Source organism: Mirounga angustirostris, unplaced genomic scaffold (genome assembly GCF_029215605.1).
Source record: "Mirounga angustirostris isolate CCGP_5_RB_7025 unplaced genomic scaffold, mMirAng1.0.hap1 SCAF_2, whole genome shotgun sequence".
Lineage (NCBI taxonomy): Eukaryota > Metazoa > Chordata > Mammalia > Carnivora > Phocidae > Mirounga > Mirounga angustirostris.
Window position 1 is genome coordinate 34,609,155 of NW_026991710.1, and position 13,600 is coordinate 34,622,754.

The 13,600-nt window shown below is 38.7% G+C and overlaps 1 protein-coding gene across 22 annotated transcripts in view; it reads left to right on the forward strand.

Annotated features, from left to right (window-relative positions):
• LIMCH1 (LIM and calponin homology domains 1) overlaps positions 1-12,026 on the forward strand; it is a 321,642-nt gene extending 309,616 nt beyond the window's left edge. For 14 of the 22 annotated variants that reach the window (XM_045881234.3, XM_045881235.3, XM_045881239.3 and 11 more), the window contains 4 exons: positions 300-377; positions 2,210-2,318; positions 4,479-4,581; positions 9,624-12,026. In XM_045881234.3, coding sequence (XP_045737190.1) covers positions 300-377; positions 2,210-2,318; positions 4,479-4,581; positions 9,624-9,649 — 316 coding nt within the window. In that variant the 3' untranslated portion in view covers positions 9,650-12,026. The remainder of the gene's footprint in view (positions 1-299; positions 378-2,209; positions 2,319-4,478; positions 4,582-9,623) is intronic. The other 8 variants (XM_045881236.3, XM_045881237.3, XM_045881247.3 and 5 more) reach the window with 1 other exon arrangement.
• The last annotated feature ends 1,574 nt before the right edge of the window (positions 12,027-13,600 follow it).

Below are 13,600 nucleotides of genomic sequence, written 5' to 3' on the forward strand. Positions count from 1 at the left end.
TAACTAACAAAGTACCTGGCAAAAAAATAAAGATTAAAAAGATATTTTGTCTTTCCTGTCCACCCGTGCCAGCCTGCTTTTGATATTATGCAGCCAATGCGTGTACGGTCTTTGCTCCTGGAATGACGGTTTTTGTTCTTCATTAAAAAATCACCACGAGGGCACTCTGTTGTTTCTTATTTGGTTGTCAAGGGAGTGTTTTTGTTTTGTTTTGTTTTGTTTTGTTTTAATTCAAAATGTCTCTTCTTGTGGGATGGGCTTCTCTCCTCATAATTTTTGGCTCCTTTACCATGTTACAGGAAAAGCCCTCGAGAGAATTTCCAGGCTGGGCACTTGTCCCCTTGTTCTCCCACCCCTCCTGGCCAATCACCAAACAGGTACAAGAGGTTAAAAAGCCTTTCTGAGGCTGCTTGGTTTCACCTAGCACCTGCTGAGCATGATTTCAGCCAAATTAGTGCTTGCCAGATGATTCTGAGAGATTTGTTCATCTACCTCTCTTCCTACACACACACACACACACACACACACACACACACACGAGGAAAGAACATATCCCCCATCTGCCTGCAGATTTTCTCAGCCTGTGATAGAAAAAGCCAAGTGTATGATGTTGGCACGGCTGTGACCATGGGGCTTTAATTACATTGTGCAGAACCCAGAATCTAATAATAAAATCCACCAGACAATTGCTAGGCTCCTCAGCCGGCGCCTTTCCCTCCAAGTTCGCCCGGGCCTTCTGGGCAGGGTCTGCTGATGGCTCTTACAGGGAACCAGGCAGGGGCTGGCAATGAAACTTCATCCTTCCCTTTCCCCCACTCAAGCTTTGTTACGATTGCTTCTGGACATTAATCGGGCCCCATGATATTCTTAAAAGCTGCCTGAGTTCCCATTCACTAGAGAGACAAATGTAGTGGGAACTCAGAGGTTTTCTTTGATTTAGAAATTTCATTTTACTACTGGATAAGAGGGAAATCTTAATAAATAGAGTTTGCTTGGAGCAACTCTTCCTCTTTTCTCTTGTCTTCCTTTCTGTTTCTTCAGTTCATCTGTACTCTGTTGGCTTTTGAATGAAATTGCATGTTTTAAAATTTCTTGTGTAATTCCAAGAGCTTTCCAGACAGTAGGCATCACTGTGATCTGATCTCAGTTGTGGGAAAGCTGCCTTAGAGGAGGCCATCTAGTGCTCTCACCCAGTGTCAGTCTTTGGGGTCTGGTTCTAGTCCGGTGGTAGGCCCTGTGGTAGGGGCTGCAGGGGAACAGAGATGGGGGAGATGCAGCCCGTGCCCTTCAGGTGCTTCCAACTTAGAGAGATGGCAAGTGCCCAGATTATGGAACCCCAGAGTGTTTGCACTAGAAGAGGTGGTAGGTAGAGACCATCTAATCCAATTCTCTCATTTTAAAAGTGAAAGGAAAACCCAAAGTGCGTTCCTTACACCCAATCATAGAACTTGGTGACAGAGCAGGGAGTGGGTCCCAAGTCTGCCTGGTACCTACTGAGCTGTATGACAATTACCTCTATTTTTAAACAACAACAACAACAATTTTTTCTTTTTCTTTTTTTTTTTTAAGATTTTATTTATTTACTTGAGAGAGAGCAAGAGAGAGCACAGAGGGAGAGGGAGAAGCAGACTCCCCGCTGAGCAGGGAGCCCGATGAGGGATTCAATCCCAGGACCCTGGGATCATGACCTGAGCCGAAGGCAGACGCTTAACCAACTGAGCCACCCAGGCGCCCCACAACAATTTTTTCTTAATAAGTAAAAAGAAATGCCCTAGTGGGCCAATGAGCCAATGATAGAAAATCTTAAAGCAACATTGAAACCTTAGTAAAGCTAAATTGGATTATCTTTTAGGACTTAAGAAAACGTTTAAGTACATGGAGTCTTTTCAAGGCATTTAATCACTGTGGTTGAGTAGACACAACATAGACTTCCTATAACAGATAACTGCAACACACAAACACACACACACCCCAAATTCCATGCCACGACCGAGGCCTATTGTATTTAGTCTAGCAGTTTGCTTGCAACTTGTATCTGATGCTTAATTCCTGCTCATTATCAGTTCAGCAATTGCCATTGTGTTCATGATATAAACATTTTTAAAATCCATCGTTGTGTTTTTGGTTTTTTGCATGAGGCTACATGTTAGTGCGTTTCACCAACTATTCTAAATGGACATTCTGTTACCACGTATATTTTGAAACCCAGGTCCATCAGTGGGAAGAAGCTGTGCTCGTCCTGTGGGCTCCCTCTGGGCAAAGGAGCTGCCATGATCATTGAGACCCTCCATCTCTACTTCCACATCCAGTGCTTTAGGGTACGTACGCACCACTCTCCTCTCCGAGTGATGTCTTCTAGCATCTTCTAGCATCGTTCTGTGCTGGGAAATTCCCTCGCGGAAATCCTGACGGCCTTTGCTCGTGAGGGCAGCCCCTCTAGGTTGTACAGAAGTGTTCACAGAGCCCGTCCTTCAGGATGATACTCTCCTCTCACACGTCCCTCTGGGACATCAGGTTAGAAGAAGCAAAACGGATTTGTGCTGTGTGTCTGGGGTGTAACATCTTTGCCGCTTCTGACACTCTTGTGACTTCACATCAAAGGTTTTTGTCTTTGAATGGAAGATTTTCTGTCAGTTAAGCGGTGAATAGCTAGTTGCCTAACTGCAGGTCTCCAGATGAATATGTGCATAATCACGGATTGAGTATCACTCCCTCTGGGAAGCTGCCCTGTCCCCCAGACCAAGTCAGTTGCCTTTACAGTCCTTAGAGAGCCTTTCCTGGTCCTTACCGCTCGCTTGTTTCATTGTTTAATTGTCATCTCCTCGAATACACCGTCACCTCCATAAGGGCGGGGGCCATATCTGTCCAGCTCACTGTGATTTCCTCTGAACCTAGCAGAGATGGTGTCAGTCATTTTCGATGAATGAATTGACCAATACACTGAAAATGAGGAGGCCTAGGTCCTAGTCCCACATCTCCTGCTAATAAGGTGTGAACCACTTCTAGCTCATTTATTATAAAATTTACAAGTTGGACTATATCGGCATTTCTTTTTTTTTTTTTTTCACTCATGGACACAATTCAAGTTAATATCTCATGTTGAAGCTAAACCCTCGAACTCTGAGTAAGAGTCATTTCTTTCTCTTCATCAAGCTAACGTGCTTTCTTTTCCCCTCTCGAATTTTGTTCGGTTTCTTTGTCAGTAGGTTCTTCAGCTATCAAGTAAACTTGCGTGGTTTTAAAATAACTCCCACTTTACCTATAAGCTAAGAGAAAGTGAGTGAAGCCTCAAAATTATTAATGTAATAATGTCAATAATTACTGGAAAGCAAAACTTACCATGGGCAAAACACAATATGGATACTTAATTAGACTCAACTTATCAATATTCTCATTGTGTAAAATAAAGCTAGATAATGCATATGCTAAATTGTCTAGGAGTGTTTTGAGGCTCAAAGAATATACTTATTTATTTATTTATTTATTTATTTTTATCAAAGAATATACTTTTTAAAATGTCCCGGCAATTCCAAGATAATGTGTTCCAACACCACAGTTTATTCTCAGAGAATTTCCCCGAACGTGCAATAGTCCAGATGGCAAAGATTCTTTGTAGTTTCTCCAGGGAGAGAAGACTTGCCTTCTTAGCTATTAAAGCCTTTATTCTAATGATTCACTTCCTAGAGCTGATCTGACACTTTAAGGCACATCACCTCTTAGATTTATCCCCTACCCTGGAAGTCAATGGAGCTTATAACATAATTTGGATGAAGCCTTCCTCTACCCCCGGGTGACCCCAGAGCATGAATCTGGGGCTGGCCCTCTTCTCCTGAGCTGGGTCCTAACCCTCCCCCACTACCCAAAAGGCTGGCTTCTGAACCAACCTCCATTGCCACCTTCTCTGTTCCAGCCAGTGCCTCCTTCTGCACTCAGGCTGACTTTGCTGCAAGGCGTTCTATTCCCAGTGGGTTTGTACCACTGGGTGTTACTGCTTTCAGTGTGGAAATGTAAGGTGGAATAGCTATTTCCTAGTAATTCTGATCTGGTAGAACTCGCCAGTAATTCTGGAAAGCATTTAAAGATTATTCATAATCTTTTAATTGATAATCCATTGGCTGTGTGTTTCTTTAAAACCATGAGGACGTCATCTGTTTCAAATGGTTGTTCCATCTTGATTGAGATGTTTCATCTTGATTTGGGATCAACCTGACACCACCTACCAGCTTTACAACACTGGACAAGTCTGTGAACCTCTGAACCAGTGTCCTTCCCTGTAAAATGCAAGGGGTTGGGATAAAATGCTAAAAGTGTATCATTGCTGTGAGTCAGCTCTTGGTACAACATCTAACATGTAGTAGGTGTTCAGCAAATGTGGAGGTTGTAGAAATGACCATTGCATATTTGTGTGAACTGTAACTAAGCATTATAAAGAAATGATTCCTGTGCCCCTTATAACTTCTGTTCTTTCTGCCCTACAGTGTGGAATTTGTAAAGGACAGCTTGGAGATGCAGTGAGTGGGACGGATGTTAGGATTCGAAATGGTCTTCTAAACTGTAATGACTGCTACATGCGATCCAGAAGTAAGTACCGGGGGGGCAGGGACAGGATACCTTGAGTTGAGTGGGTGTGATTACATGCCTTTTACAGGACCCAGTTTAGAAATTCAACTATTCCTCCTCATTGATTGACACACCTACTCTGAGGGTAAGATTTATTAGAACTTGGGTAAAAGAAACAATAATGACATAACCCCTATTTACCACTTGTTTCTTACTGGAAGTTACTGATACAGTGTGGCCAAATTCTTTTTATCCAGAAAAATTATTTTTTATCCATTAATACACCAGGGAGGTAAAAACTGTAGACCAAGTTCGAGACGTTGCTTGAGATCACATAGAGATTTTGGTGAGATCGAAGGAAGATACAAGGTCTGTGAAACACTGTTCATTTGTGGAGGCATATCTTTAGAAGACCAGCACCACCTGGGATGGTTTAAGTGTGAAGAATGGCTCTCCAGTGTTCATCAAATCAAGCACCATGTCCTCAACATCCATAGGCCCTACAGTCAGGAGTTTCATGACGCGGTCTGGTTTTGTTCCCAACTAACTTGAGAGTTCCTTCAGAGCCAAGATGAGGGGTTCTACTTCTTTGTGAATCCCTGCCCCACACTCCTCCAAAATACCTTAGTACATAAACAGAGCTTAACAAATCTGTGCTGCCCCTGAAGCTCCTTTGAGCAGCCTGGGTCTCCTACCATAGAAGGTTCGTGTTAGTTTTGAGGGCACGAGGGGGCGCTGTTGCCCAGTGGCTGTTTAGAAAATCTGCAAATAGCTAGGGGCTCACCTCTGAATCCTCCCTCCATCCTAAGTACAGTCCTTCTGGTGGGGAGATTTCTAGCAAATTCATCAGTTAGAAATTCCTCATTTAAAAACAATGGGAATGAAGAAATGGAGTTTGAAATTCAAGAATCTTTTATTATTTCTCAAAGTAAGTGAAGGAACATCTTTAGTCTTTCTCACATGGGTCTCTAAATCTGCAAGACTGAAGACTTGAAGAGTGAAATTGAAATTAAGTTACTTTATTGCTATAGATTTAGTCAATTCAGAGACGCATATGCCTATTTTAATAAAATAATGGGAAATAAGAATTAGATCAAACCCGGGTGGTTTTGATCTATGACAAACATTTGACTTAAAGTCAAAACAGTTCCAACTTTGAGCTGCTACCCTCAAAACTGAACTATTTATACCACATATTATATATATTATACTGATATTAATTTTATATAATATATAATATTGATATAGTATATAATATTGATATCAACTTTATGCTATGTATTATACATGTAAAATATGATATAAAGAGTAAAAAAAAAAGCTAAAATTAGCAACAAATAAAATAGTATACCGTGTATGATCCATAAGTTATATATACATAAGTTATATATAATATATATATACATAAGTTGTATATACATAAGTTACATAATATACGTCTATAATATATATTAGTTATATTTATTTAAACTGGATTCTTATTTATTTTTATACATTACAATGGAAAACTAAGCCCTTTTCTCCCAGATTACAAAGTGATTTTAACTCTTATCTTGTACAAATAACACTTTTTCTCAACCTCAGTGAATCAGATGAATGTGAATCATGGAACCAGAAGAGGGCGCTGTTAGGTTGAAGGACTGTAGAGACAGATTTGAAAAGTACTGGAAATCTGAATTTCTTTCATAATTTAAAGTGCTTGAAGGGTATCAGCAGAGAACAAACCTGAACCCACCTCTGGGTGACAGTGATCTGTTTTCATCCAGACTTTTATTTTAATCGAGAGAGTGGGTGATTCGTTGTCATTTCTTTTGGAAACTAGCTTTTTGGATCTAGGCCAGCAATTTTTCTCTTGTGTAAACAAATAAAAAGGGCCTTAACTGCTTTTAATTCCAAATCTAAAGACAAGAACCATGGAATTATAATCATGTGTAAGAGGTTATAAATTATAATAGCCTCATAATATAAAAAACAAAGTGATTTGGAGGTAGACTAAAATGATTTTATTTTATATAAAATATTTTACTAGGTTTTTTTTTTTTGGATACTAAGAAGAAAGCAAGAAGGCTTATTACTTCTCTGCTTAGATGACTTCTGTAAACATTCAAAGGAATAAGTCAATATAATTATAAATGGTATAAGGTTAGAAAATTGGGTTGTTTAGAAAGATACCAAGTTAAAAGTGAAAGTCTCCAAAATTAACCACTGTAATCACTTTCTCATTATTTCTTAGAATGTATGTTTGTCTATGTGTACACACACGCGCGTGCACACATACGCATGTGATACAAATCTACCTACCTTCTGTTTTTTATTTCATGAAGGTAATCACATAGTGTTCTGTACTTTTTGTTGCTCTTGTGTTTAACTTAATCATATATTATGGCAATTTTTTCTTTTTTTTTTTTTTGGCAATTTTCTCATATAACATATTCTTTATCCTCATTCTTTTGAGTGCCTTTTTAATACCTGAATACAATCCCATTGTGTGGACTTAACATAATTTCAAACTAATTCTCTGTGCATGGGCACTTCGGTTATTTCCAGTGTTTTAATGTTTTTGTAAAGACCCCAGTGAACATCCACGTGCAGATGTCTTCACGAACTGTTGAAAGTATTTCTGTAGGGTAGATTCTGAGCAGTGGGACTGCTGAGTTAACAGTCATGTGCTTTTAAAATTTTCAGACACCTTGTCTAATTATCTTCCAGAAAAATGTACTCTTCCAGTGCATAAGAGAGCCCCTTTCTCTCTCCATGTCCTATGTCAGTTCTCCATAACATCAGACTTCTTAAATTTCCACTATGTTGCGTGGGGAAGGGAAAATCACATTGCTTTGACCTGTAGGTCTTTAAGGGAGTTTGAACATCTTTTCATATGTTTATTGACCATTCTATTTCTTTTTTACTATAAAAAATTTATCTTTCTTCTCTATCCTTTGCCCATGGTTCTATTGATAATTGATTTGTAGGAGTTCTTTGTAAATTAAAGACATTTTCCCTTGATTTTATATTTGCTGCTTATTGCAGTTGTCATTGGTCTTTTTACTTTGTGAGCTTTTTTTCATAGAAAAGAATTTCATGTAAGGTAATTAAACATAACTTTTTTTTTTTTCCTTTTTGGATTCTGGATTTTGTGTCCTGCTTAGAAAAACTATTCCAAGGATTTAGCTGAGATTTCTCCTAGAATTGTTCTTTATTTCCTTTTTCACATGTAGCTATGTGATCATCAGAAATATATTTTGGGATGAGAAATGAGATAGATGTCCAGCTTTATTTATTTATTTATTTATTTATTTATTTATTTATTTATTGCCAATTAGCAGTTGTGCAAATATAACTTAAGAATCCCTTTTTTTTTTCATTAATTTGAAATGCCAGCTTTCTCATAAACTAAGTTCCCATAAATATTTGGATCTATTTCTGGATGTTTTATTATGTCATATTAACCTATTTATTCTCTAGTATTGAATAGTTTTAATTATTATAGCTTCTTAATATGTTTAATATTGAGTAATAATGACCACTTTCTTTCCAATTGTTTTTTCCAATGTTTCCTAACTCTTCTCTCATATTTATTTTTCCAGATAAATATTATGTTGGGCTAAACTTTACTTAACACATGACAGGGACAATGACCAGCATATCTGAGAATAGTGTTCATTTCTTTCTTGGTGTCAGAAGAAAAAAATATATAGCTTAAGAGTGAATTAGCGGAGGGGATAATAGTTGGCTCAAGAAGTATAAACACACTTGAATTGGTTGAGTATATCCCAGCTGCAATAAAAAAAAAAGTCAGAATGGAAAGAAATGGCTAAAAAATCATTTTTCTTTCTTTTTTGTTTGATTTTGATCTGAGTTGAGGAGGGGGGATGGGTAGATGGAAGGGATGGTTTACATCACAGGCATTCTAAGTGAAAAAAAAAAATTTCATTGTGTGGAATAACAAAGCCTGAATATATAATCCTATTTTCTTCAAGTAACTAGTCACATTTAAATGAAATTTTTCTCTTGGAGGGGAGAAATAGCACAACAGCATATTAAAATGCAATTCCTGAAAGCAATGTAAACAGTTTTTAAGTTCACATGTAAATGGGCCTGGAAGTGCAAAACCAGTCACCTGCCACCAATCAAGCTGTCCCGTGGCTAACTCATGCCATTTGTGCTTGGATATTGGGTGACTGTGTCTCTGTGTCCATCATTCATTCTGGTGAAATGCATTTAATGCAAAATCCCCAGGGTCTTTTCCAGTGTTGCAACTGCCTCATTACAACTCTAGTGCCTCCAATGGAGGGGAAACTTTGTGAAGGTCTCAGCAGGAAATATGGAACCCAAACCATCCTTCTAGATGGAGTTGCCAGATAACATACAAGATGCCCCATTAAAGTGTTTTTGCCCTATTAAATCTGAATTTCAGATAAACAATGATTTTTTTTTTTTTTTTAAGGAACTGTAGGTCCCAAATATTGCATGGTCAGGATTTACCACAAGTATATCTCAAATATCCCATGGGATATACTTATACTAAAAAAAAAAAATTTTTTTTTAAATTTGTTGTTTACCTGAAGCTCAAATTTTGTTAGGTGTTCTGTATTTTTATTTACTGAATCTAGCAATCCTATTTGTATGAGTCCTCCTGTTGCAATGTATTCCTCCTGTTGCAATGTATTTATTCATAGAGAAACCAAAACCTAAAGGACCAGAGAAGAGAGATCATTTTCTTGTTTATTTACCCCCAGAAGGCAAGGTAGAAAATTTAACGAAGATGATTTGGTTTAAGGGTGAAATCCAGAGGATTTCAACCAAACTTGACAGGGCCGATGACTCCCCAGGGCTCCTTGTTACGTTCTGGATGGGACTCAAGAGTGCGTGTCTGACAAGCTTCAGGTGATGCCAACACTGCTCTTCCCTGGGCCACACTTTGAGCAACACGGGGGACAGATTCCCCCTCCGAGGGAGAAGAGATTTGGGCAAAGGTCATTACTGATGCCGGAAATGTGTAAATGCTCTGAGGCAAGAAGTGTCGAGGCCTCTAACCAAATGTTACCCCGTGTTCTTTGTCGCAGGTGCTGGCCAGCCCACAACATTGTGACGTGCTTTTCAAGCTTCCACATCACTCCCCATTTCTTTCTCGAGGGTGTCCCCTGGCGACCGTTTAACCAGATCCCCAGTGCAGGGGCTTCTTGGCATTTATCTAATTTCAGAAAGGCTGTTCTAAAAGATGCTCTCTGTTCTTCTCTAGCGCAGCGTTTGTGTTCTTCCCAGTTTTTCGTTTTGGTTTTGATTTTTGTTACATTTTGGTTTTACATTTGCACAGTCTATACAAAAGAATATGGAAGTGTCGTGATCCCGTAATTCACAAAACGGTCTCAGCGTGAGCCAACAGGCTTATGGTTTCAAATGTGTTCTTCTCTGAGAGTTTGTGAGATGAATGATGCAATAAACCTGTTTCGTTTCAGTAGTTCTAGGAATTAAACACTTCATGTTTACAGAATTGAGCTGCAGAAAGTGCAAGACATGCCAATTTGAGATCTCTCGTCTTCTAACAGCATACGATTCATGCATTTCAGAAACTAAAAATCACACCGTAGAGCTCTGAGCTATAACTTGTTTTTAACGCAGAGACGCTAGTCTGATAATATATACTATAATCCCGAGACATTTGTTACTTACCTTTGGAGGTAGAAGTCCTACCAATAAATTATTGCACCGTTAGTATTAGATTTTGTGTGCTTTGGAAGTTCTGTGATTCATAGAGCTGGCCCATCAAATAAAGCGAACCCTTGCAATATCAGGTAGACTTACACTGTGGGGACGTTGCCCAAGGGTAGGAAGAAACCGTAGGGAGATATTTCAGTCATCGTCTCCAAAGTTATTACCAACATCGGTGAAGAAGTTTAATCTCCAGAAGAGCGGTGGGTCAGTGATAGCCGTGAGGGCTTTGTTGCTTGCTTCTCTTCAGGCTGTAGATTGAATAAGAGACTCCGTATGAGGCCTAGGGAAGCTCTCATCAAGATCAGTCCATCGTGAGGTGTGGCCAGGGCTCACCCTTGCCTGCAAGTTCTCCTTGAGGGCCCGAAGCAGAGGGGTCTGAAGCAAAGCATTAAGACCCTCCTCCTAGAATCCAGTGACATATGTCGTGATGAGCCACCGATGTGCAATCAGCAAGAACCTCCAGCTCCCAGTGTGCCCGGCCCACTGCAGTGGACATCTGCTCTCTCCTATTTTCCTGTATCACCAACACAATTCTGCAGTTCTGGACCTTGCTCATGGAGAAGTTTAGAGTGGAGCTCTTGTGGCTAGCTGGGTTATTGTCTGCCCTGTGTGATGAGTTTCCGCTGGCCAAGAAAGGATTCAAGTTACTAAAAAAGCATCACGTTTTAGATCTCCAGGCTGTTTTCTTTAAGACTGGGGAAAGGGGAACTATTTATTCTGCCTTAAAATGATGGCAAATAAGTGAAGATGACATTTTGTGAATGTAGACTATGGATATACTCCTAATAGATTAATGTAGTCATAAAAGGAGATCAAGTAGATGTTTTTCTGTTTATGTAAGCAATAATTTTTTTTCTGTGTCTTATCAAGTATGGCTAGCAATTATTTATTTACATGCTAGACTGTTCTCTGCATGCGGGTTCCATGTAAGTGCAGGAATTTCCTCAGCCACTGGAGGTATCTTGACCATTTTGTCATTTGGATGAGCTGTTGTTAAGATTGAAATTTACACATCATTTCATTAAAAAATTGTGCCTTAGAAAATGCGAAGCTGTTGCACATAGTGATGAATTATGGACACAGTACATTGAAGAGAGATGAAATCACTTCCAAGTCACCAAGACTTTTCATGGAGGTGTTTGCTGTTTTACAGGAAAAAAAAATATTAAAGAAAGCAAGAAAAATAGAAAAAAAATTAAAAAGTAAAAAGTTTTGAAAATGTACAGATTAAGTTCAATATTTTGATTAACCACCTGCATGTTTTATTAAATATTTTGATAATGTGATGTTTACACTTTGCATGATATTAGCAGAGTACTTTACCACAAATAATGCACAAAACATGTACAATATGATCATTCATAACCGATTTTTATAGAATACTTTTTACATGTGGAACTCCATCTGTTATGTAAGGATTATATGAATATTGCACATTCTCCTCTGGTTTCACAAACCCATTTATACATATTTCTTAGTGAGACTCATTGTACATGTATTGAAGCCTGAATCGAGTCAAGAAAAATAAAGCCCCATTCTCCAACTGCGAAATGTGCTTTCCCATAAAGAACAATAGTCACCAGCACAGAAAAATCTCCAACATTTTCTAAATTCTAATTGCCAACTGTTTCTATTTATATTTGATTTATATTTCATTTGGAGTCTGTTACATGGCAGCTCAGGCAGACTAGATCTTGTTTTTTCCAATGCAGCGTAATGAGTACGATCTATTTCTTTTCAAATAATCTTTGAGATCCCAGGGAAAAAAAATGCGCTGCTCTCTTGAGCTATGATGGAAATGCATTTGTTTAAAAAACAGATGAGGCAAGTGAGTGATTTATTGCTCCTGAGAAAATATATCTGTTTTTTTTTCCCCTCATACTCCAAAAGCTAGTCCTTTCTCTTTCTTAAGAAAAAATGAGTAACTCTTTGTTTTTCACTAGCAAACTTCCATGTCATTTCTTCATTCTTTCTATGTAGTGTTATTAATGCAATACATATTATAGTTATCTATACACAGTGTAAGACTTAACAAACTGAAATGATCCACCTCATATGTGAGTCCGTCCAAAAGATGTTACTGCTCTGGGTGGGCCAATGTTCTATATGAGTTATACTAACCTTCATTTAAAATATTTATTCTAAAATGCCTCTGAGAAATAGTAAAAAAAAAAAAAATTAAAAGTTGTCTAAAATGCAACAGCTTTTATAGTAAATGTACATTTATAAATAAAATACTCAAATCAACTTTGTATTCCATTAATTGGGGGGCAGAGGGGTCAGCTTTCTTACTTGGGGAAGAGCAAATCAAGCTCTCTCTCTCATAGCTTTCGGTCTGGGGTTCATAGTCAGATGATGGCAATGAAGCATATTTGCATATGCATCTTGAGGTCATTTTTGAGGTCAACTATTTAAGGCAAATTTTTTTTTTTTTGAGGTCAGCCATTTAAGGCAAATCAAACTTAGCACTAAGGAATTGCTTCCACTGAAGGATTCAAACTCCTTGAAATGAGACACCCAATCACCAGGAGAGACCCTGCAAATGCCGATGGAAATTAGTTGAAACAACCCAGAGAGAGCCAATCTAGTGAAGTCGCTAGATTCGGCCCCTGTCCTTAGTGCTTCTCCAGTGTTTCCTCTCACTGTGTGTATAGTCACTTCACTGAGGGCTTTTTTCTCCACTGTTGAATCAGGAAATTTGCTGCAAAACAGAGGCTTTCTGCTGATGCCGTGAACTTTCCAAAATACACATATATGATGCCTGGCCCTCGGTCCTGGGTTTGCAAGTGGTGGTGGTAATAGCAAGCCAACTCTATGAAAGCTCCCATCGCCCTAAGATGCAATGTTCTAATTGCCACCCCAATTTGTATTCTGGTTCATTTTGCCAAGGGTGGTAGGCAGCTAGTAGTTGCTACTGTTTCCATAGATAAGTGACTTCTTTCCCTTGCCTAAGAGAGTTTGAATAGCTATCAGAGTGGTGGCATATATCCATCGTTACTTATATGAGAGTCCGTTCAACTACAATGCATCAAAACAAAGAGAAGATTGTTATCAAAACATGTGCTCTCTAGAGAATGTCTTCACCAAAAGAATAACATTCTACCTCAGACAGCTGAACTAGCTTTCTTTCCACTGACTTTCTTCAAGACCTAAGGACTTCTTTGTAGGGTCCTAATTTAGACCACAAAGGATCCCTCCCCATCCTTTGGCATTATCTATGTCAAGGGTTACAAACTCAAGTGACTGGAGGGACCAGTTATGCACTGTAAATAGGAACCAAAAGTGGGTAATACAGTGGTGTAGACGATAGCAAACTGACAAGTGAACA